We start from the raw sequence: 22,862 nt of genomic DNA, 5'->3' as shown, positions 1-22,862 counted from the left end.
ATGAAACTGAAACCGATCTGTTGGAAGGCCCTAAAGAACAAGGTGTGACAGCAGTGGGGCGTATCATGATTCGTCGAGATAACAAGGAAATCCCATCAAAACATGTAATATTGACTTTCGACCATTCCACAGTTCCTGAATCAGTAAACGCAGGTTTGATTCATTGCCCCGTCAGGCCATACATCCCCAACCCACGCCGGTGTTTTAAATGCCAGCGGTTTGGGCATGGCACTAACGCCTGCCGTGGTCGACTAACATGCGCGAAATGTGCACAACATGATCATCCCTCAGAGAACTGTCCCTCACAAAATCTCATCTGTGCAAACTGCCAGGGTCCACACGCCGTATACTCCCGAAAGTGCGAAAGATTTCAGCTTGAAAAAAAGATAATTAACATCAAGGTCACGGAGAACACCACTTTCCCAGAGGCGCGAAAGTGGTTCACTTCTTTCCCCCTGGGGACGTGCGCCAACGCAGCTCGCCGGGAGGGGGGGGGGGCGGAGCAGCGTCTGGTTTCGGCCGGGACCCAGTACCGCGAGTCGGACCTAGTCCCGTCCCCCCCCCCCCCCTCGGGTTGCTTCGAGCAGCCCAACCCATCACCACACCACCTGCTCAGCCAGCAGCAGCTGTGGTGGCAACCACGTCCGTTGGGGATGCCGCTGCATCTACTGCTTCCTCTCCGACGCCCCGAAGCTCACGCGAGGGCACGGAGGAGATGGAGAAGGAAGCACCCGCAGCAGCTCCCAACCCCGCCCCACCACCTGCGTTATCTGAGGCGTTCTTGAAGCCCTCGGCGGTTGCGGGCCAGGCAAAGCGCGAAGGGTGCGCGGTCCAAGGAGCCTGATCACTCAGGCACTCCGAGGACATCCGACGTCGAAATGGATGTCGGACCGTTCTTGTCTGCGGTGCACCTCAAGGAACGTGTCCCGACGCCAAAGCCTCCCGACAAGCCCAAAAAGACGAGAGTCACAGCCCCGAAAGACGACACATAAACATACACACTCCAGTAGCTCTCACACTAAATAATAGGAAGGGAAAACATATTTCAATGAAACTGTGGAGGCCTTCTTAAAAATTGTGACGATGTATACGAAATACTGCATGCTAATCAGCCAAATTTAATGTGTGTTCAGGAAACACATGTGGATTCCAATCACACAAATTTCCTGAATAGTTACATGGTATTCAGAAAGGACAGGGATGGCTGCACACACTCTTCTGACGGTGTGGCCATAATAACCCGGAAATCCTTAGCATGCCACCCTGTCACTTTGAACACTTTGCTTGAGGCTGTTGCAATTCGCACAATAATATTTAATAGGTTGATAACGGTATGCTCTAAATACATTCCCCCCGGTCTTGCACTTTCCAGCTCTGACTTCGAGGCGCTGGTTGACCAGCTGCCCGAACCATAAATCCTCACAGGCGACCTTAATGCACCCAATTCTCTTTGGGGCTCTTATTCTCGCACTGATGCCCGAGGTCACCTGATAAATAAGATTTTAACATCCTCTGGAGCATGCCTTTTCAACAAGAAACAGCCTACATACCACAACATAGGACACAACACACGCTCATTTCTTGACTGGGCTATTGGCTCCGCAGTTCTCTTTCCTTGTCTCGAGTGGGGTGCGGGCACTGACCCATACGGCAGTGACCACTTCCCCACCTCACTAACCTATATAAGTCAAGGCCCATGCAGTCCATCTTCCCAAAACAGGTTCAATGAAGCAAGAGCTAACTGGAATACATTTACAGAGACATCCAAACTACACTACACAACCATAAAACACCTACACGTATATGAAGCCGCTCAACTGCTCACGGCGCACATACTCGATGCCACGGAAAAGTCCATTCCCCACGCCTCTGGTGCCCCGCGCAATCAGAGGAGGCCGTGGGGGAATGGGACTGTAGGCGGGCGCGAGAGGCCCAGAACAAGGCGTGGGGTATCCTTCGTCGGTACCCCACGACAGGTAACCTCTTGTTGTTCAAACGGGCAAAGCGTTTGCAAAACGGGTGCGCCGCGAGGCAAAACGAGATAGTTGGCGCTCATTCATAATATCAATAAATTCATACACAGTCACACGCAAGGTATGGTCACGAATACGCAAACTCAAAGGAGAACAAACACACAGCCTGCCTCTGGTCAGCACAACAGGGGACACACTCGAAGACCAGGCTGACACATTTGCACAACACTTCCTACACGTGTCCAGTTCAGCACACTACACAAACACTTTCATGAAACACAAACTCTCGGCCGAAAAGAAGTCTTTACATGACAACGACAGATCAACCACGTCCTATAACTCCGAGTCTTCGCTTGATGAGCTGAGAGGTGCTCTGGGTACCTGTAAACCCTCAGCTCCAGGCCCAGACAACATCACATATACAATGATACAGCACTTACACGCAGACACTCTTGTTACACTTTTTCACCTTTACAACAAGATATGGTTTTCGGGGCACATTACAAAGTCTTGGAGGGAGGCCATAGTTACAGCATTCTTGAAAGAGGGCAAGGAGCCTTCCACTCCCGCAAGCTATCGACCCATCGCCCTCACAAGCTGCCTTTGCAAGCTTCTCGAGAAGATGATTAACAGAAGACTCGTGTACTTCTTGTAGTACAAGGGTCTTCTTGAGAGCTGCCAGGCAGGCTTCAGGGCGGGGCGATCTACGAACGACCAACTTGTCGCTCTTGAATCATATATCAAGGATGCCTTCGTGCATACAGTTTTGCCTTACGGTGTTTTTCGACATCGCGAAGGCCTATGATACCGGTTGGCGTTACGGCATACTTAGTGACTTCAAGTCTTTCGGTGTCTCGGGTAACATGTTAAACACCCTTATTAGTTACTTGTCGGAGAGAACCTCTCGCGTGAAAGTCGGTAGTGCACTCTCAAGGGTTCACGTGCAGGAAAATGGCGTGCCACAAGGTAGAGTGTTGAGCTGCGCTCTCTTCATAATTAAGATGAACTCTCTTGGAAAGACATTGCCACCTACAATATCTTATTCCATGTATGTAGATGACGTCCAGATATCCTATAAATCATGTAATATGTCAATCGGCGAACGTCAAGTCCAGCTTGGTGTCAAGAAACTTGCCCGCTGGGCAGACAAGAATGGTTTTAAATTGAATCCTGCGAAAAGGTCCTGCATTGTGTTCTCCATGAAGAGTGGGGTCCATCCGGACCCAGAAATTACTCTTAATGGCTTGTCGTTTCCTGTGAACAAGGAGCACAAGTTTTTATTTGTTGTGTTCGACCACAAAAATTACCCGCCGCGGTGGCTCAGTGGCTAAGGCGTTGCGCTGCTGAGCACGAGGTCGCAGGTTCGATTCCCGGCCGCGGCGGCTGCTTTTCTGATGGAGGCGAAAAGCAAAAACGCCCGTGTGTACGAGATTTCGGCGCATGTTAAAGATCCCCAGGTGGTCAAAATTAATCCGGAGCCCTCCACTACGGCGCGCCTCATCGCCTGCGCTGCGTCGGCGCGTTAAACCCTACAATCAACTCGACCACAAACAGTCATTATTCCTCAAATCAAGCAACTGAAGCATAAATGTCCCAAAACAATGAATATCCTTAAAGTCCTCTCACATCCATCGTATGGTGCCAACAAAGAACTCCTGCTACGCCTGTATATTGGTTTGGTTGGGTTTCGTTGGGACTATGGCAGTGGGGTGTATGGGACGGCTACAAAAACAGCATTAAGAATGCTCGACTCAGTGCTACACTTGGGGCTTCGCCTTGCGTCGGGTGCTTTCCGCACTAGCCCCGTCCAAAGTTTGTATGTTAACTGTAACAAGTGGTGCCTTGAGGACCAACGAACGTACGTGGACTTGCTCTATGCTTTTAAAATTTCATCGCTGAATAACCATCCTTTTAAACCTGTTTTCAATGGCACATCCACATCTCTACTGTTTGTAAATCGCCCGTCCGTTTCTTTGCCGTTCTCACTTAGGGTGAGACAGGAAGCATCGGGTTTCAACATCTCCTTTTTAGACATTTACACATCTTCTTTTACTGATGTTTTACCACCCTGGCAGCTTCAACCTGTATTTTGTGGCTTGTCCTTCATGAAAATTGAGAAAAGCAGGGTACCACAAACTGCTATTTTGAAGCACTTCTAGTCCCTGCAGTATAAGTATCAATGTGCAGAGTTTTATAGTGACGCATCAAAAACTGCAACCCTGGTTTCTTGCGCTGCTCATTGCCCAAACTTTGATGCATGCAGAACCATGAGCACATACACCACCATTTACTCAGCTGAAGCATATGGCATCTTACTCATTGAACAACACATTCTTGAACACAAAATTCCAAGGTCCATTATATATACTGATTTCTTGAGCGTTGTGCGCGCACTGGCATCACACAAGTCGTGCAAAAATAGAATTGTCAATATGGTTCTCAACACTATCATGTCTATATATGCCCAAAAGGCTTTCTGGTCTTGTGCTGGGTTCCAGGCCACGCTGGGATCGCTGCCAATGAGGTTGCTGATGAGAGGGCCGCTGCCACCGCACTCAGGAACACAGTAGACATAACAACACTACCACACAGTGACGTTAAGCCACAAATTCGGCACCTTCGTAACAAATGGCAAGCACAATGGAACGAACAGACAGACAACAAACTACATGTAATAAAGCCACACTTGGGACGATACACAACCGACTCACACAACAGACACACCGAAGTGACCTTAGCAGGGTTGCCGATAGGCCACACACATGCAATGCACTCGCACCTGCTCACTGGATCTCCAAGACCCATGTGCAGCGGGTGTGGAGGGGGCCTATGAGTAATCCATATACTCATACAATGCAAGGCACTAGAAACAACACGACACAAACATTTTGCACAACTATACAGACAACACATTCAACTACCCATCGTACTTTTTAGGGGACGACCCCATAATCATCCACAAGCGTACTTTTAAGTTTCTTAGCGATGCCAAGTTTTTACACCTCATTACTTACCACGCATGTTGAAACCCTGGCCTTTTACACCAGTCATTTTCATTGCCTTTCATGTCATTTCACGTATATTTTTAGTTAAATATTTTACACTTACCATCACTTCGTCCTCATAAAACAACTTTTCCTTAGCGATCTTTGCCCTTAGTCGGCCTTGCGCCATAAAAACCCAACCATTATCATCATCGTGTTTGTGTGCGTGTTTTTTTGCACATTCTTTTTTCTGGAATTGCTATTTTACTCTGTCCTGTTTATTTACATTTTAGTGAAATTTATACTAAAATAATTCACTATGTCCACTTAACGTTCGCTACAGTTGAAATCGAATTTTATGAATTCAACGGTAGCAGGAACTACTCTGCGAAATGCCGAGTTCACTTGAATCGGTAGTGAGCAAACCCAATCTCTTAATGTCAGGGAAGCAAAATTCCTATGAGAAATTAGAGAAATAGTAAAATCAGCTTTAGCATAAGCGGGCTTAAATTTTGTTATAGCCCCTTTTGTGAAAAGACAACCTTTAGTTCCAAAGTATGACCTATGTATAGCCATGATAAAATGAGGTGGTGAGGCATTTGCTTTGCGGAGTTGAAAGACCCCCAAAGCATTTCCTGAAAATGAAAAATTCCCACGTCCACTCTTTGTATTAACAGGGCATGAAATATACGAGGGATCTATTGTGGCTCCACGTTCATCCAATAACTTTGGGACTTTAATTTGTTTCCTTGCTATGTTTTTTAAAACTGGCCCGGTAGTTTTTTGGTGCTTTCCGTGATGTCACCGCGACCGTATCGCCTTGTTGGACTGCTTCCGTTCAGTTGTAACAGTTAAATAAAAGTATAGCGCAACAATATTGAAGAATCTGATTTAGCCAAACAGGGCGCAACACAAAAAAAGTAGAGATGTTCAAAATGCCTCCGCTCCAGTGAACACATAAGGCAGTATTTTTCTGGGATAACGATAAGCACAGCAAACTTCTTAAGGCATAAAAGTAATACAGAAAGAGCAAAATCAGCCTCGCTTCATTTAGAAAATTTTAGGAAAATTCATTGTTTACCATGAAGAAATACACAATGCACATCTGAAAAACCCCTTTTAAATGACACTGAAATTTGCAGCGTTGACATTATAGCGTTTAGGAAGACAGCATGGCCGAGATCCTGAAGTTTAATCTGTATAGCAGCAACCCCATTTGCATAAACACAAGCGTTTTTTTTTTCACGCGAATTAAAGTATGCACACTCTTTAACAATTCAGAACAGAAAAATGCGATTGCATTCACTGGGGATGGGGAAGTTCTGGCACAGGCTGCCGTGTGAGGGAAGAGAGGGGGATTTATAACAATGGGGGACAAAAGCAGGGGGCTGCGGAAAGAGCGAGAAACACAGAAAGGCGAAATTATTTACCATCCCGTTAGAGACTTGAAAAAGATTGGCAGGATTGGAGTTGGCGTTATAGTTGTAGCAGCAAAAATACATTTCGAAAACAGTGCAACATCGATTTACTGCTCTTTAAAACACCCCGGAGTGGGAAAAAGGCATCTAAGAATTACATCCGCCCAGATCTTTTCGTGAAAAAACGTGTCGGTTGGAAACCCACTGCTGTTCTCAAACCCGCAGAATGATCTAGATGTGGGCCAGCGCCTAAAGTTCTGTGCCATCGGTGCTCACCTTGATATGCGCGCCGAGTCGGCGTCTCCGTCAGCAAACACGCAGGTCTCGCCTCCATGGCGCATGGCGCAGTACACGCGCACAGCGTCGTCCGGCACGCCCAGGTTCGGGTCCACCCAGTACCAGCCATCGGGGGAGTCCGGGTGCGCGAGCCGCAGGTCGCGGCACGAGCGCGACGGGTTCTGTCGCGAGCCCACGGGGCGCCGGATCTGCTCCATCTCGCGCCGCAAGATGTACACGTTGGCGAAGATGTGCGTCAGCGTTCGGTTGATCTTCGAGAACGCCGCTTCATCTATCGTCACGGCCGTCGTCGTCGTTGGGGTCGTCGTCGTCGTGAAGTTGCCGTCGTAATCGTCATAGTCACCAGTTGAAACAGCGTAATCGTCCTCGGTGCTGGCGTTGTTCTCGGCCTTCTGTAAACTGCGTCTGAACCTGTTGTGCCGGTCCCTCTGGAAAAGCATCTCTGGAGGAATCTGGGGGCCTTCACCCGGTGGACCCTGAATGTATCAAGGAAAATGTTCGTCATTTTTCTTGGCAGGTTTGCGTGCAAATGATTGATTGATTTTGAGGCTTAACGAGCCGACGCAAGGGAAGCGATGAGGCGCGCCGTAGTGGAGGATTGCGAATTAATTTTACAATCTGGGCATTTTTAATGTGCGCCGAAATCTCGAACACACGGGTGTTTACGCTTTTCTCCTTCATCAGAAAAGTGACCGCCACGGCCAGGAATCGAACCCATATCCTTGGGATCAGCAGCACAAAGCCTTAGACACTCAGCCACCGCGGAGAATTGTGTGAATGAACAAATTGGATTTTAGACAAGCACGTAATGATTGATGCAGCGTGTCATTTAGTTAATAAGTACGGCCTGCTAGACGAAACAAAAATTGAAAATGGGAAAATCTAGCTTCGTGTCTACAGCCGTGACATATCGGTTCGACCTGTTTTTTTTTCTACGTTCGCAGCGTATTGGAACAGTACAAGAGCGGGAAACCACAGAGAGGCTTTTCTCGTGTCGCTAGGGCAAACACCCGGAAAACATCCAAACTGCGGTTTTATGCCCAAAAAAATGGCTTGGTCGGGTAATTCGACTGTATAGGAATTATGTGGTTGTATACAACAGTCGAAGCGTCGACGCGCGCATTCACATCACATGCATCCACGCACACCCACATACACCATTCCGTCCGGGTATGATCGAGATTGTTTAAATGAAAATCCTACTATCCTGCTATCTTACGAAGTAGTTCAGCGCAAACAATAATCCAGTTCCACGTTTTTAAGCGAAAGATGCTGCATACGATATGTTTTTTTCTTCTTTACGGCATGAAAGTATACAAAAATATAGCAACAAGCTACGAAAGAAAATTCAGTGTACTGTCTCAAAAAAGTCAGAAAACAGGAGCTCGACACGTGGTCGTCGCATGCCCGCACGCTCTCAGGCATGCACACACAAGCAACACACGCACGCATACACACGCACGCTTGCATGCAGACACACCCACGCACAGACGCGCATGCGCTCTCTCTCTCTCTCTCTCTCTCTCTCTCTCTCTCTCTCTCTCTCTCTCTCTCGCGCGCGCGCGCGCGCGCGCACAACGCACACACACACACACACACACACACACACAAGTAGATGTAGTATGTATACGCAGAAACAGACACAGGCATGTGCGTATGTGTGCAACATACACACACTCATATTATCCCCAATACTGCGATCACGCTTCTAGTGTTTTAACGTACAACCGAAAGCACGGATGAAGGGTGCACTCCTGCCTGCTCGGTATTTCTAGTTCCTGTTTTTGGTCGTCCTATTGCGAATTCGTTCTGTGAAACCTTGTAATTGCAAAGATACAAAAACTGCTCACCGGTGGCCCTTGCGGTCCCTGAAATAGAAGAACGACCGGCATTAAAAATACTGCAAACAAGTCGTGCTTCGCTGATTAAAAGAAACGTAAAAACCTACAGGTGGTCCAGTTTCGCCTTTCATGCCAGCTGGTCCCTGAAATGAATAGAAAAAGTGTCAATGTCGGATTCACTGGAGAAAAATGCAGCCTTAAACAAAGTTGGGTTTTTGTTCACCTGAACGCCTTTGGGTCCTGTTATCCCCTCGGGTCCCTGTAAACAGGTTTTAAAAAGGTCAGACGGTCAGCTGCATGGACGATTCTACATTGTTACTTGTGAGATTGAGACCCAGTAAATATTAGCTGAGTTGTATTAGCTGAATGCTCAGGTTATTTTATGACATTCCCGGAAACAAATAGTCATAGATTCATAGTACCCTACTTAATCTCACATAGGTCGAGCGAAAATCTCTGTCGAGTCTCTAACATCTGAGCACACTAAGAATAAGTAGTCTTTATGTAAGCCAACCTATATTTTAAAGAGAACAGATTAAGATATGAATTAGACACTTTTTTTACGACATAAGGCAACGCACAATTCTCCTCCCCCAGCTGCCCCTTCTGGGGAACGGACGGCAGCCTGTGCCACATGATCGGCGGATGCCCCTCCCACCCCATCCTCACACCGACTCAGCTCTGGAGGCGTGCCCTTTCCAGCTCGTGTCTGTCCGACCAGCGTGAGGCTGGTGGAGAGGGCTGTTGTCGCTGGCAAGGCATATGGTTCGTGTACTCAGGACTGCACCTCCTAATACTCCATTTAATTTCGCCAACAATAAAGATGCTTTTTCCTTCTCCTCCTCACCCGCAGTGGTTTTGTTCCGGATCGTTTATGCCATATGTGGCGCCACAAGATAATTTGCTATAAGTAACGCCAGTCTTTAGCACTGTCTGCTAGCTCCAAGAAATGCTTTAGAATTCCTCTGCCCTACATTCGATAGGCATCCCGATTTTTACCAAGATGCAAAATTGGCAAATATAAAATTGGAGTGCGTACGGGCTGCAGAACGTGTTTGCCTTCCCCTTTTATTCTCTGCGTACTTTATTTTTGGCGTTCGTTTCCATTCAATGTAACTATATACCACCACGCGCAGCCTGCTGTCGTTTTCCCTGGTTGTTGAATTCTGTGAATGCCCCATGAACAAATATTCGCGTGACTGCTGTGACGAGTAGAGAACTTCTTTTACAGTACCATGGGCAAGAGTATTAAAACTTATGTTGTATATATATAATATATATATATATATATATATATATATATATATATATATATATATATATATATATATATATATATATATATATATATATATATATATATATATATATATATATATATATATATATAGTAAGGAAATGAGGGGCTCGTTGAGGAAATACAGAAAGATAGGTCAGCAGTCTACAACGCCAAAGGAGGCATAGGGGTGTGGTTAGGCTCTTTAAATATACAGAAGAAAGAAAGAAAGAAAAACACGCGCCCAGAGTGGGGACCGAACCCACGCCTTTCGATTACATGTCGAATGCCATACCAATTCGGCTATCTGGGCGACTGTGTTCTCCTTCACTTTCTGGGCTATTTATATTTACTAGAAGTGTATCTGACGCTTGAGGGTGGTAGCCAGCGCCACTCTGACTACACGGGGAGAAGGGGACCTTCTTTGGCTACCTTCTTTGGACCTTCTTTAAGGGGCGCTGGCTACCACCCTCAAGCGTCAGATACACTTCTAGTAAATATAAATAGCCCAGAAAGTGAAGGAGAACACAGTCGCCCAGATAGCCGAATTGGTAAGGCATTCGACATGTAATCGAAAGGCGTGGGTTCGGTCCCCACTGTGGGCGCGTGTTTTTCTTTCTGTCTCTCTTCTGTATATTAAAAAAATGTTTACTTAATTGACCGTAGTGAAAAAGAAAAGAGCCTACCACACCCCTATGCCTCCTTTGGCGTTGTAGACTGATGACCTATCTTTCTGTGTGTATGAATATATATATATATATATATATATATATATATATATATATATATATATATATATATATATATATATATATATATATATATATATATATATATATATATATATATATATATAGGGCACCCGTGAGGGTAGAAACATGTCAGGAAAACACGTCTAAATTTTACTCAGACCACAAAATAAACATCGCCCTGCAGCACGTTAATTTCGAGTATACTTTAAAAGCATACCGGCTCTCCTTGTGGTCCATCCGAGCCTTTGGGACCTTCCATGCCGATGGGGCCCTAGTGGAGGCGGGATAAAGAAGTGTAACGCCAACACAAACTTCAATTTCCCGAAATTTCGGAAATGCTGTCTACGTGAAAACAATGTTTCACCATCCCACTTGCAGGCTCAGTAAGATGTTCTACTTTTTACACACGCAGTGTGTGCGATAATTAGCATGGGTAAATACGCAGGCACAACCTTAGAGCAGCCATTTTTCCCCCATCATCGCAACAACAGAATAGGGTCATTCAGTTTATGGGATCTTTCGCTAGTAAAACACGGGGACTCTCCAGAATGTGTAGGGATTCTAAGCGATTCAATCCCTAGCGCCAACTACACGGTGGGAGGTTGGGAGCACGTGCGTTTGACCAACGTGCCTCACTCAAAAGACACAGCATGTCTACGATTCTACTTGCCTTCAACAATATACGGTTCAAGAAGCAAAGTTTATCGAATACTACTGGTGTTAAAAAGAAAGTAAAGAGGTTGCAGCGTCATGGCGTAAATGAAAAAAAGAAATTCTGCCGACTTCGTCGTCGACGCCACAAGTCGGCCGTCTACACCGAAGGGCAGCCATAACGCCACTGCCAGATCCCAAAGCCAGTGCTTCGTTCGCGTAGCTCATAGTGACACGTGTCTTGCTGATCCGTATAGCTCTCCCTGCCGTCATCACAGACGACGCTTCAAGCAGCTGTTACACAGGACTCGCATTTCAGCCCAGACTGGAACTGTCCGAGAGATGACTTTAAACTGCACTGCGCAAAATAAATAAATAAGTCAGCAAGACGAAAGAAACTGAATTGAGGGGGGAAATAGTGGGAAGAGAAAGAGAAAGAAAACGAAAGGCCTTAAAAATTATCAAGACAAGAGAAACAATCAAGGAGGGAAGGAAGGAAAAGGGAGGAAAAAACGGCCGGGCATCTGCTCTTTTTGTTGTAAATGTCGACGAACGACGATAGTCTTTCGTCAACATTTGCCAAGTAAATGCCTCCATTCACTTTCCCGCTCACCTCCCATACTGTTCCTCTCCCGTCGCGCTCCTCTCAAGGCAAAGACGCTAGAGGTTTGCTCAAGTCAATTTAAATTTACCGCGTTCCACTGCTACAGGCTGGGTGCCTCGTTGCCAGCGCTGCCGTACGGCGGAGACGCGGGTGAATGGAGGTGCCCTACTTTAACGTTTTTAGAACCACGTTGTCCTACTTCACGTGCGCTCCAAGCGGAATGTGGAAATTATCTAGTGGAACCTTTCGTAACTGTTTCCGTTTGATTTCTTCAAATGCCGCTAGCGGCTATAATGGCGCGGGTGGCAGCAGGCGACGGAGTGTATTTTTTATGCAGTGGATGCAGTATTTCATTTACAATCGCAACAATCAAGCATCGATGAATTTGTTATAAAGGAACACTGCAAATATCACTTATGTATTGGTTTTATGCCTCATATTTGCCTGATGTTTTGTTCTTGTTTAACAATATTGAGAAGTATGAACATTGCCACCAGACTTAGCCGTTTAGATTTGGCTGTGGGTGCATAAATCTATTGTGCAGCTTGAGCTTGGTTCAGTGACGTTGACGAAAGAAATACAAAAAAAAAAAAAACTGCGCCGCCTGTAAAGGGTGCACCACCGCATATATGTAGTATAACGGTGAAGCCAGCTTTCGCGCCTGCTCGAGTATGAGCACAGAGGGAATATGCGTATGCGCACTCCTTACTATACCATTTTAAAGGTGATATACTTTCTCGGGCTACTAAAACAAAAAAAAATGGCGCAGATTGAACTAGTTTTGCAAAACTGGAGAAACAGCGGAGCTGAAGGTTGACCTGGCTTCTTCCCCCCTGAGATCCGCTGTTAGTGTGGGGGATCGACCGGAACGGCCATGTAAAATCCGGCTAAACTTGGTCTCACCCCTCAACAGTTCGCCTAGCCTACCAAGACATCGCAAAACCTAACAAAACTTAACAGAGCAGAGGAAAACCTAGCAATACTTAGCAAAAGCGGAAGAAGCTAGGTCGACCATCTGCCCCGCTGTTTCTCCAGCCTTGCACCCCTAGATCAAGCTGAAAGATTATTTATTAAACCATATGTCCTTTAAAGGGGCCCTGAAAGCGGTTTTACCGATACATGGGTGTTCGCAATTTCAGGGGAATCAATGTCCTTGTGATCACCTCCTTCAAGAGCTTCGTTGAGTATTAATGAGTATCAGTGGAGTTATTGCAAATGAAAACATCGCATTTTCGCCCGTGCCGCGATTCTCCCTCGTTTCGTCCACCCCCCTCGCACCGCGAGAGCGTGAGTGCCCATGATGCCTCGCTTCTCCGTGACGTCTGCAAGAACATCCGGTTGCGGGCGTCGTCTGCTACTGCGATTTTCTGCACCGCAGCATCGCTCTAGAACGGAGGGGGGGGGGGGGGGGGAAGGAGGAGGAAGGGCGTCTGACTTTCTGTGTTTTATTTGGGCAGTTTTTATTATTATTTTGCTCATGAATCCTGCACTCCGCTCAGGCCTGTGAAAGCTGACGGAAGGAATGGGGCGGGACTTTTACGCTTTCACACCACGTCGAAAGATCGCGCGCAAAGAGAAGGACCAGCTGTCACCGCGCGTTCTCGGCCTCTTGGTACATTTGGGAGTCTGAAATATGTGAGCGACTGACTAAAGAATCGATTCATAATTTGTTAAAGTAAGCACGTGCATGCGTTCAGAAACAACGTATTGCTAAATTGGATGCTCATTCGCGCCAATATCGAGCTTGGTCGTGTTGTATTGCCCTCATCCACGCGCGTACACAAGCAGTTGTAGTATTCCATGCGGTTATTCCTATCGGTTCTAAACCTTACTAACAGGAACAAAAAAGCATCCGAAGGGTTGCACGATAGGGCCCCCACGATAGAATTTTGGCGACATGCAGCGCCACCTCGTGCCCGCCGTTGTCTAAAGCAGACGACCCTCGCCACCGTCTATGTGTTTTCAATTACAAGCCAGAGAAAACTTGATTGTACTTAATTTATTCGCGTTGTGGTGTGTTTAAATGACTGTGTACCGAATAAAATTGTCCTTAGAGTAGTTGCAGAGGCTTAACAAAATAATATCGGCTACAACAAGCCGATTTATCGGCTTTCTTTTGAGCGAGCTGTCGGGATTGTCGCGACAGTATCGCCCGGTCGGGTGGTCTGACTTCCCGACGATAATTGTCATTCTTTCTTCTCGCAAATGGTAGACAAATGAAAGTTCACAAATAGCATAAACTCATACAGAATGGTGCTCTCCTATGGCCTAAGGTAACTGCAACAGGTTGCTTCAGCGGGAGCATGCCAGCGGACGCGAGAAGCGCAGCCGGCTCAGTTGACACCACCGGCCCGGCACCGCCTTGAAAACGAGTGGAACTTGTGTGTTATATTTTCGCAAGATAAATGATTCTCGGTTAACAATTTACGCCACACGATTAAAGAACAGCATGGTACATGTATACTGGCGAGTAGTTGAGGAAATAGCTTCAAATGAACAAATTAAGCAAAATTGAAAGACGCGATCGATACAAGCACTAAATCGCACGACCGCTCTGCAAGGATGTATACTTAGGTATTTACGTAACATAACAGCCACATAGACAGTGCGCCGACCCTATATTTACACACGGTCGTCACTGGCTTTGTTGATTATCTTCTACTGCAGGGGTCGGCAATTTACGGCCCGAGGGCCGAATGTGACCCGCAGGGCTGTATTTTGCGGCCCCAGCACGTAGTCAGAACCCCCACCCCCCTGTCACTAACAATCTGAACGCCGACACGCTAATTTTGACCTCAGGTGCGGTTAAACGGCCAGACAAGAACAGAATATTTATGCTTCCATTGCATTGTTCCCTTCTTCACACTTAACCAGATTATTGTTAATTATTTTCAAATATTATTGGCAATTCGCTCAATTTTTCCTTTTTGCCTTCAAAGCCCCCCCTCCACCGGATTTGCCGTCCGGCCCTCCGCCGTGTCGGCTCCATGCAACTCGGCCTTACCCCTCAACGACGTTGCCTACCCTTATTCTAGTCTGTTGTATATTTATGAAGAAGAGGATGATTCACAGGGAAAGCTATGAGACGACAGAACGAGAAGGAAGAAGAAGGCGATCGGAAACGGTGTACATTCGTATCGGTCTCATGTAAATAGAGTTATTGTTTCTTTTACGGCGCCTTTGGACTCCTTTCTTCCACATCTTATGGTGCCTGGGAACCCGGGAAGGAAGAGCTCGGGGCCACCAAGCCGACGGATCAGGGACCAAGCTGGGTGAAAGCGGCAACTGTGCTACAAGTAGACCGAGCCTGTGGTATAGCATGCACAGGCTAAAAGAAAAGAGAACGGCCCGGCGGCAGCAGAGCACACGGCTTATCAATGAAGCCAAGTCTGTTTTGGATACTGCTGATTTGGAGACTTTGGGCGCACTCACAGAACGGCTGCATTTCAACAATGAAGAGTTGAGCAAGCTGAACGCAGAGCTTGAAATATTAATACCAGAAGAAGAGTTTGCGGCAGAGTTTGTCACGGTGATGAAATACGAGGACGCCGCCAAAGGAATGCTGGGCCAGCTAAAGGCTAAGGAGACCACACTGCGCAGTGGACAAGGCCGGCAGATGTCGACAGACCAAGCGCCTCTACCGGTGCATCATCCTCATTGTAATGAGTGTCATCGCCATAAAAGCTCGGTGAAGCTCCGCACTCTACAGCTGCAAACGTTCAGCGGCGAGTTGTGCCAGTGGCTCAGCTTCTGGACGCAGTATAAAGCCTCCGTGCATCACAACCATTGCCTAACCAAAGGAGAAAAGTGTCAGTATCTTCGGTCTCTTCTGAGTGTCCCGGCAGCTGATTCTATCGCTGGACTGCAAGCGACGGAGGACTGCTACGACGACGCCGTGGAAATTCTTTGTCGACGCTTCGGGGACACACCCCGAATCGTGCAAGAACATCTGGGACAGCTTCGATCGCTTCCTTCGGTAGTGTCCTCTAACGATATCGGCGGACTTCAGCGACTCCTGGACCACGTGCAATGTCACGTGCGGGGACTGGCTGCGTTGAAGATTTCTTCAGCGACGTATTCTGCTATGATGACGGACATTCTTCTGAGATCCTTACCGTCGGATATTGTCCTTCCTTACCACCGACAAATGGCCCATACTCTGCAGAGTTCAAGTACCTCAGGAGAAGCGTCGTCCGTAAACGGAACAACGTCATCGTTCACGTCTTTTGATGGTGAGATTGATGCCTTTTTGGCGCATCTTCAGATTGAAGTGGAGTGTAGAGAGAGAAGTGCGATAGCAATCAGAAAGAAACGAGCTCACACCATAGTAAACGAGGCAAGGGAAAGTTTGGACATGCCCCCAAGCGCAGCTGTGTTTACCTCTACCCTCTCATACAAGCCAAAGTGTCTATTTTGTGGCTCAGGCAATCATTCTACGGAACTGTGTGATAGAAGCAACAGCCATCAGGATAAGTTGCGAAGATTGGCAGCCGAAAGGCGATGTTTTCGTTTCACCAGGACAGGGCATCTTTCTAGAGATTGCGTCCTTGACGTCAAATGCGGGAATTGCACGGGCAGACATGTGACATCGGTGTGCTATCCTGGCTGGCAACGCAGCGCAGCATACAGAATACGGAGATTGGACACTAGCAACCTGCACTGCCAAACTCGTCCCCTTGTCGACCCGGATGTACTGCTGCAGACGTACAGGCTCTGGATTACAGGAACTGAACAATGCGCGTACATCCGTGGTGTAGTGGATGGCGGGAATCAGCGCTCCTTCATACGCGAAGATGTTTCCCGTAACCTCCGCCTTAGAGAGCTTGGGAAGACAAGCCTGCAGCTGCACGTGTTCGGTAACAATAATTCATCGAAAAAAAAATGCCGTATTGTGCAAGTGTTCTTGCGGAGTCAGTACAACGACGATGTGTTCCCTATAGAGGCAATTGAAGTTCCCTTCATTTGCCATGACTTTGTTACTTCGATCGAAACCAGTGGTGAGCCAATTGCGGACAAACTTCTCCGGCCGGGCATGGATTCTGTACCTGGGATTAGTCTTCTGATTGGAGCCGACCACCTTTGAAAAGTCATGACAGGAGAATTGCGTCGACACCCCAGGAACAACTGTCTAGTTGCACTTAACTCAATGTTCGGTTGGATGTTTCACGGGCCCTTGTCTGTACTCAGTTCATCGCTGGTTGCATCGGATGTCTGCGGGTTGCGAGTGAGCACCAAGTACAAGGCTGCGGGCAAAGTTCTTGAGCCATTGTGGCCTCTTGACAGTTTAGAGATTTCTGAAGCAAAAGCACCAGATGACCAAAAGAAAATGAGCGTATCTTCGAAACACTGGAAAGGTGACGACAGTGGTGGAGCAACTCTGCGAAAACGGCATCAAGCTTGCAACAGACTCCGACACTATCCTGAGAGCCATGAGTACCAAGAGCGAACAACAAAATTCACACGGCTTAGGTCAATACGTAAAAACCTTGCAAGAATTTACCGGCACCAAGGTACATCATCTTCAAAGGTAGGGTCTAAGAGTTTCCGGCACAAACGCTCCCCACAAAGAGTGATCCAAGATTGGAGCAGTGAAGTGTCTCAATGGAGGACGTTATCATCCAAACACCAAAGAACATGGGGGTAGCCGTGATGGAGCGCCACTTAACCCATCACGGAACAGGTCAGATGATGGCGTATCTGTCTCACGAAACCACAAGCGAGTTAAATAAGTTCAAGAGTGGTGGGATGCTCAGAGTAACGACGGATTTCTGAAAACCAAACTTTACCACGAGATGACCTAGGTCGGCAGAGTCTGCCAGAGGAACCAGGAGAGTGGCAATCGGGTGAAAGGCTATAATGACGGATCAACGTTCGGAGCTGGCTAACTGCATCTCTTTGTCGGGGCGGGCAGGATGTTGTATATTTATGAAGAAGAGGATGATTCACAGGGAAAGCTATGAGACGACAGAACGAGAAGGAAGAAGAAGACGATCGGAAACGGTGTACATTCGTATCGGTCTCATGTAAATAGAGTTATTGTTTCTTTTACGGCGCCTTTAGACTCCTTTCTTCCACATAGTCTATTAAGTGCGAACTGGCAATATATGATGCCAGAGCGTAATTAAATAAAGTGAGAGCAAGCAAGGAAACAGAATGGCCCCTCAGTTTGCCCGACCACTTTCCACCACTTTGGGAATCACAAAACAGATTTCACGATTCTGAAGCTCGCTGCATTTTGTCACTGAGCCACGCAATAAAAAGGCAAACTAGCGCTGCACCACGCATTCGTAACGGCGACGCAAACCAGCGGTGTTTAATGAAAGTACACGCATAAGTGCGGAGGAGCGCAAAACCGCGGCGCGCCGCAGCAGACGAGCCTGTGGTCCGCTGGGCTCGCGTACTTTTACGCACAATCATTGCCGATTGCTTACTCTTTTTTTTATTTTTTGATCGGCTGTTATTGCAAAGTTCTTGTTACCAAATGTATTAGTTTAAACAGGAAGCTTTCACTTCAATTACACTTCATACGACCATCGATCGGTGAACCTGGGAGTTCACGCCGTCAGCGTCCCAGCACTTTCGTCGACTCTGTAAACGTATTTCGCGCTGCAAAGCTTCTTTTTCCTTAATGCCAAGTTGTTCACCCGGAGAGATCGGACGCGCCAGCGATAGGCTGGTGACCATGTCGCAAAACAAACGAGTATCGAGCTCATTTTGCTTCTGTCAACACGGGATCCTATGGGACCCCCGCAGATTTGTACTGCCCGAAAGAACTACCCGGAAGTCGGTAGTGGAGCGCCTCTGGGCAGCGCAGGAGCCCTATACGGAAAAGGGACGTTTTAAAGGCGATAATCTTGGGCTACTTGAACGGGAAAAGTTTGGTCTGTCTGTCTGTCACTCGATTCAGCCAGCCAGCCAAAGCAACACAGACGCTGCGCAATAGTCTTATATACTCACAGCCAAATCTAAACGTCTAGTCCGGTGTTAATGTTCATACTTGTCAACATTGTTGAACAAGACTTTACACAAATATAAGGCAGAACATCAATACATGAGTGATATTTGCAGTGTTCCTTTATTATAAAAAATACGGATGCCTGCTTTTAGCGATAGCAAATAAAATACTACATCAACCACACAAACCCTCGCCTGCTGTTGCCCGCGCTACCTGGCGGAATTTAAAACAATAGAACGGCAACAGCAACGGAAGGTTCCACTAGATAGGTTTCGCGTTCCGCTTGGAACGCTCGTGGAGTAGGGCAACGTGGTACTATAAACGCTGTAGCCGGGTGCCTCGATTCACGCGCGTCTCCGCCGTACGGCAGCGCTGTGATCGAGGCACCCGACTTGAAAGAGTTGAACGCGCTAAATTTAAATTGACTTGAGCAAACCTCTAGCGTGTTCTCTTGGGAGGAACGAGACGGGAGAGGAACAGCATGAGAGGTGAGCGGGAAACACAAGGGCGGCATTTACTTGCCAGAGGCGCCAGTCTACTATCGTCTTGCGTCGACATTTGCAACGAAAGGAGCAGATACGCGGCCAATTTTTTAGAGTGCGTCAGGCATTCCATTCCCCCTCCCCCTTACTTTCTGGAAAACTACTACGCGACCCTGTGTGTATTAACTACTGGGGAAGTACACCGTAACAGATATTAGGAGCGGGCTCGGAAGAGTGGTGCAAGTTTTGAAGCCGTGCGCGCTTACCTCTTTGTTGGACTGCGCATATGCTTGCACAAAGCAATTATTCCACCTTCACTTTTTCACCTGACGGCCTGGAGCCCCTTTTCTCTCCATAAAGGCTGTTCGTTCATTTTTTTACGTGCTCAGTGCTGCCAATTGCGATATATGGAAGGTTTGGTTGCCGGCTGCGGCCCTAATTCCCCTCCCCCTCCCCCCCCCCTAAGCCTTCCTCGTGTCTTGTTTAAGTGGATGGGAGGACGATATGTTTACTCTATATACAAAGACATACCAATTTTGCAAAATACACAGATCACTATTTCGTCCTCTGAAAGTACAATTGCCTTTTTTATATACGGTATACAAATCACGAGTTTAAAATTGAACATATCGTGCCTATGACTTAAACGATGCATAGGCATTTGATGTGGTAGTTCCAAAGTTCAACCAAAAATTTTTGTTTGGAATTCGCCACTAGGATTCGAAAACCATGCCACTTAAAAGACAAAAACAGAAATAAAAACCAACACCTTGCCGGGATTTCAACCCGCGACTTTGATTGAGTGAGAGCGAGGCTTTAATGCACTGCGCCACGAAAAAAACTGGAGACTACGCGGACATAACCTGTATGATACATTGACAGCCACCCTTTGTGCCACATAAATGTTTTCTAGCTGATTTCAAGGATTCCTTGCTGGTTCACTGAACATTTCTTGAATAACAGTTGTGCAGAAAGGTTCTATAAAGCCCCCAGCGTAGCTGATCTACTGAAAACAGCACTGCTTCGGCTGCGCCTGTGATTTCGCCTTGCCGAAATAGTGCTCTCGGTGCTTTTGCTTTACGCTTTGCGCTAAAAGCGTCAGTCGATATTGAGGCCTTATTTACCTAATAAGCCTTCCATAACTCCTCTTCTGCTCTTAATTGAGGTTATGTTTTCTACAAACGTTGCTGGTCACACACGAATATGCTGTTTGTAGTTTGCAGTTTGTAACTCCGGGAAACGAATTGTCGCCAAAGCGAACGACCGAAGTATATAGCGCTAATGCGATCCGCACTTCGGCTTACGATCGTAAGCCGAAATGCGATTCGCATTAGCGCAAGTGTTGAGCTCTGTGAAGTTCATGGACCTTACTATGTCTATTACACTCTCATTATGGCACGAATGTTGTCGGGGAGCAGTTTTCACTTCTCCATCGATTCCTAATGACCGTTCGGCTAATCGGTATTGTCGTCGTCTTCGATCAGCGAGACAGTCACACCACGCGGACGTTCGATGGGCCGACGTGTTCGTGTCGCCGTCGTCGTCGTGTGACAAGGTGGTCTGGTCTGCCAACGAGGAAGTCGGCGACGCCGTCGTGTCGTCGTCGTGTCGGCCTAGCCAGCGCGCCTTGACGAGAAGCATGGTAATAGAGTTAAAAAAATGATAAATATAGACGAACACGATAGCGTTAAGTGTGCTGAAAGAAGCGCTAATTAACCAAAGATGCCGCCGTGACCCATCGAAGCTGAGCAAGCGAAGCTTATCTTTGCCGGAAGTGAAAGAAAAATCCGTCCAATTGCAACATTTCTGCCTCGTATCGCACGTGGGAGAATCGAAGACGTACATGCGGGAAAATGGCGGAGCCCAAAAGCACGCAGGAAAGGGAGGGAACACGGCAACGAACTTTGGAATGAAAGTTTGAGCTTTCCGCTGCACGTAAAAATGTTATACTTGGCACAGATGACGTTGACCACCCAACCTAACAATTACGCTGGTTCCTTTAGTGTGCTCAAAACGCCTTTCAGAACCCCTTTAAATTTTGAAATTAGGGCCCGTATCACGGGCCTTTTGCCATCCATTTGATTCATTCTACCTTGAAAACCTGTGTGCTGGTTCTTACGGATACATTTTTTTACGGATACACTTAATTTTTTTGATGTGTTTCCAAACCACCGCGGTGGATTATTATAACAAGAACAGCAATCTAAATAACACACCCTACTTGAGTTACTTAGTTGAAATTTGAAATAGCCACCCCCCCCCCCCCCCGCCCCGAAAAAAAAAAAACATAAAGGCCCGCGTCTTGGGGAAGAGAAAACTTAGAAGCGTACTGAGAATCTCTTCTCGCGTACTCTAGTTCTTTTTTGTTGTTGTTCGAATGTACCACCGCCTCAGTTTAGTGCAACAACCCTCATACTCAACCTCCCTGGATATCGCGGATTTCAGATGAAGCCTTGGCAAGAAAGTTAACACTGCCAAGGAGCCATTCGAATAGTTGAGGCCGCAGCAAGGAGGTGGCAAGCGATTATACGCCGGCCTGGCCTTAGGCCTAACATTACGCTTTGAGCTCTAACGTCATCAAACGGTACCCGCAGCTTGACGTACAATTGGTTTAACTGTGCTTCGCAGGTCGTTGAGCTTGACGCTAGGGCTACCAAAGGTTAACCCTAAGGATTGACCTATCAATGGTGCTTGGTCACTGCTCTTAGTCACAGTAACGTATGTAAAAAGAAAATACACAAAGGGACGAGAACGGTGAGGAGACGCTTTCACGCCTAATCTCCAGCAACACAATTGTAGATGTCCTCTGCAGCTCGAATCAAGCTCGCTGATAGTGGGCACATAATGTGCCACTATGTGCCACCAAGTTAACCGCGTTTTATGAAACGACAAATCAACTCGGTCATTTCCGAAAGATAAATAATTCAGTCAATCAATCAAATTACTTCATGCAAGTGTTAAACGTTTGATCAGAAAAATAATGTGCATGTACTGTGAATACCCTGTGTGAACTCCGAATGGACGCAACGTGATACATGCCCAGGGATACATGCCCATACAGCACAACTACATCGTGCTGTACGGGCAGGGCAATATTTCGCAAGATATAGCGTGGTGAGTGCATCCAAACCATCTGTAACATTTTTTTAACAGGACCTCACTACCTACTTTCAAACGTGTCGTCATCATGCCGTGGACATAACTGAGTAGGAAAAAATTACTCGATTTGCCTTTCGCATAAAGTCGTAAACGTTGGTGGCCCGTAACGACGCGTAAACGTGTATAAGAGCAAGGAACGAGGGTGAAAGCTTCCGCTTTTGTATTGCGTCAACAAGTTCTGCGATCGAACCTAATTGGCGCACGTCGGCCCCCGCGCATCATGGAGTTGAAAAGTCCCCTACAAACTATTTTCAATAGTAGCTTAGGAACACTTTCGATAGCTTTGAAGTAGAAATGCATGGAGTCAACGCCCATATATCGGTCAACTGAACTAAATACACCCAAAACAAATCTCAGAAGCACATTTCCCTGAGCCCATTCTAGTTTTATTTTCTTGTAGATTTTTGTCACTCACCATTTAATGTCATATATTTTATGTGACATTCCTGTGTGTTGATTCCCCCATTTTC

The 22,862-nt window shown here is 46.9% G+C and overlaps 1 protein-coding gene across 1 annotated transcript in view; it reads right to left on the bottom strand.

The window, feature by feature from the left end:
* Positions 1-22,862, bottom strand: part of LOC144161013 (uncharacterized) — a 270,785-nt gene that overhangs the window by 37,422 nt on the left and 210,501 nt on the right. The window contains exons 56-60 of the mRNA XM_077692158.1: positions 10,759-10,812; positions 8,737-8,772; positions 8,621-8,656; positions 8,523-8,540; positions 6,652-7,148 (exon numbers count right to left, since the gene is read on the bottom strand). Coding sequence (XP_077548284.1) covers positions 6,652-7,148; positions 8,523-8,540; positions 8,621-8,656; positions 8,737-8,772; positions 10,759-10,812 — 641 coding nt within the window. The remainder of the gene's footprint in view (positions 1-6,651; positions 7,149-8,522; positions 8,541-8,620; positions 8,657-8,736; positions 8,773-10,758; positions 10,813-22,862) is intronic.

The sequence above is a fragment of the Haemaphysalis longicornis genome, unplaced genomic scaffold (assembly GCF_048455015.1).
Source record: "Haemaphysalis longicornis isolate Haplotype H1 unplaced genomic scaffold, Haemaphysalis longicornis Haplotype H1 scaffold_1, whole genome shotgun sequence".
In the NCBI taxonomy this organism is placed as follows: Eukaryota; Metazoa; Arthropoda; class Arachnida; order Ixodida; family Ixodidae; genus Haemaphysalis; species Haemaphysalis longicornis.
This window is presented reverse-complemented; position numbering and strand designations above follow the sequence as displayed.